The sequence below is a fragment of the Protobothrops mucrosquamatus genome, unplaced genomic scaffold (assembly GCF_001527695.2).
Source record: "Protobothrops mucrosquamatus isolate PMUCROS unplaced genomic scaffold, P.Mucros_1.0 scaffold2574, whole genome shotgun sequence".
In the NCBI taxonomy this organism is placed as follows: Eukaryota; Metazoa; Chordata; class Lepidosauria; order Squamata; family Viperidae; genus Protobothrops; species Protobothrops mucrosquamatus.
The window spans coordinates 76,354-78,539 of NW_015388631.1; the positions used below are offsets into that span (position 1 = coordinate 76,354).

At 41.9% G+C, this 2,186-nt stretch overlaps 1 protein-coding gene across 1 annotated transcript in view; it reads left to right on the forward strand.

Annotated features, from left to right (window-relative positions):
* OXCT1 (3-oxoacid CoA-transferase 1) overlaps positions 1-2,186 on the forward strand; it is a 61,738-nt gene that overhangs the window by 35,508 nt on the left and 24,044 nt on the right. The window contains exon 8 of the mRNA XM_015825260.1: positions 1,031-1,138. Within this exon, the coding sequence (XP_015680746.1) occupies positions 1,031-1,138 (108 nt within the window). The remainder of the gene's footprint in view (positions 1-1,030; positions 1,139-2,186) is intronic.

Consider the following 2,186-nt stretch of genomic DNA (forward strand, 5'->3'; position numbering starts at 1 on the left):
TCCCCCTGGGGGTCGCCAGCCGACACTGTTTGGCCGACGGCACCCTGAGGAGGCCCGCTCTGTGGGAGCGTACCGGTCGATGGGAGGTAATCTGCGGCAGAAGGCGGTCTCGGAGATACCCAGGTCCGATGCCATGGAGCGCTTTAAATGTGGTAACCAACACCTTGAAGCGCACCCGGAAGGCTACCGGCAGCCAGTGTAGCTCACGCAAAAGCGGTGTTATATGGGAGCGACGAGTCCCTCCCAACACCGCCCGCGCGGCCGCATTCTGGACTAGCTGGAGCCTCCGGATGCTCCTCAAGGGGAGCCCCATGTAGAGAGCATTGCAGTAGTCCAGGCGGGAGGTGACGAGAGCCTGGACTACTTTTCAGACCTTAAAGGTGATATTATATGAATGGCTTGTGTGAATGAGGAACAGATGATTTTTGAGAATAATAACATTCATTGACTTCCTTTTCTGTTTTGGTTTTCTGCTATATAGTGATTGTTACCAGTAATAGGCAAAGGCAGAATGGAAAAAAATAGCATTTGTCGCCTTTGTGTCTATTAAATTGATAATTGCACATTTGTTTTTTTACTGATCTTCACTCTGATTTGTTGTCTCTACCTCTGCTCATCTGAGACCATATGCAACCATTTACATCCATATGTTTATTAGGAAGAAATAGTAGAGATCTTAGCGATAAATGGACCATAGCAACTAATTAGTATTGGGGAAGACTGCGTTTCGGCAGTAATTCATTGGCATGTGCTTAAAGGATGTTTTGAAACTGTAAGACTTCCCACTTTCATGAGTTAGGTTTATTCTTCAAATTACTGTCTTTCTGTATATTGGGATGACAACTCCCATAATTCACAGCAAGTATAGCTTTGGACTGTGTGTGCTAATATTTCTGGGCATTGTAGTACTAGCACATCTGGAAGAGTGGGCTAAATAAGGGAAAGCTGCAGTCTCCTTATTCTTGTCGAAATCATGTGGTATACTGTACTAAATTCTGTCTTTATCGTTCCTATTTTCCTATCATTCCAGGTAGAAGAAATTGTTGATGTAGGGTCATTTTCCCCGGAAGATATCCATGTCCCCAAAATCTACGTCCATCGTCTCATCAAAGGGGACAAGTATGAAAAAAGAATTGAGGTAACTCTTAGGTGGGTTTGGAACTGGTCTGTGAATATGGGTGTGTTTGCAAAATGTTTCCACTGGCAATGTTAGTTTGGATTTGGTGATTTAAGCGAGAAGCAGGGAACAGTTTCAGGTGCTGAACCCAAGTCTCCAGAGACAGGTAATCTCTTAACTCCTGTCCCTCTCACCTCCAGACATGCAGCACAGGCAAATCTGATCTATGCTTTGTACAAACTCATGTGTGAGACAGCAGATAACTTAAAAAATCATTTCCTTGTGGAACAATGGTAATCTTTGATTCCCTTATGGGGATATCACTCCTAAAGAATAACTTTGGTCCCAGGATGAATTTTAGGGTATGTGATACATCAAACTTGCTGATAATCCGGGCGGGGGGGAGAGAGGGAGGTGACCTCATTGGTGTCTCACTTTGAAATTGCTCTGAATTCTATGTATACTATCGTGGATTCTGTGAAAGAAATTAGACCATAAATAGAGGCATCATCTGGTACTTGTTGCAATTGCAGTCAAATGATTGGTTCATAGCAGATGTCTCCCTGGCACTGTTATTTTTTTTCCTTAAGAGAAGCTTACAAAAGGAAGAGATCCATGGAATGACAAAGAGTTTTGCTCTCTCTTTTTATATTTAGTAGTGCCAAAAATGTGAGCCAGTTTGGTGCAACAGTTGGGATACCAAGTTAGAAACTGAAGAGACTATGAATTCTAGTTCTGCCTTGGGCATGAAGCCAGCTGGGTAACCTTGAGCTGGTCACTCTCTCTCAGTCTTAGCAAAGAGACAATAGCAGCCCATTTCTGAAAAACCTTGCCAAAAAAACTGCAGTGGCTTGTCCAGGCAATCACCAGGAGTAAACACTGACTCAAAGTCACATGCCCACAAAAATGCTGAAAAACATTTTAATTCTGCTGAAAAATAGCTCTTCACATTCCCAGTTTGAGCCTAGTTTTCTAACAACAACAACAACAACAACAACAACAACAATAATAATAATAATAATAATAATAATAATAATAATAATAATAATAATAATAATAATAATAATAA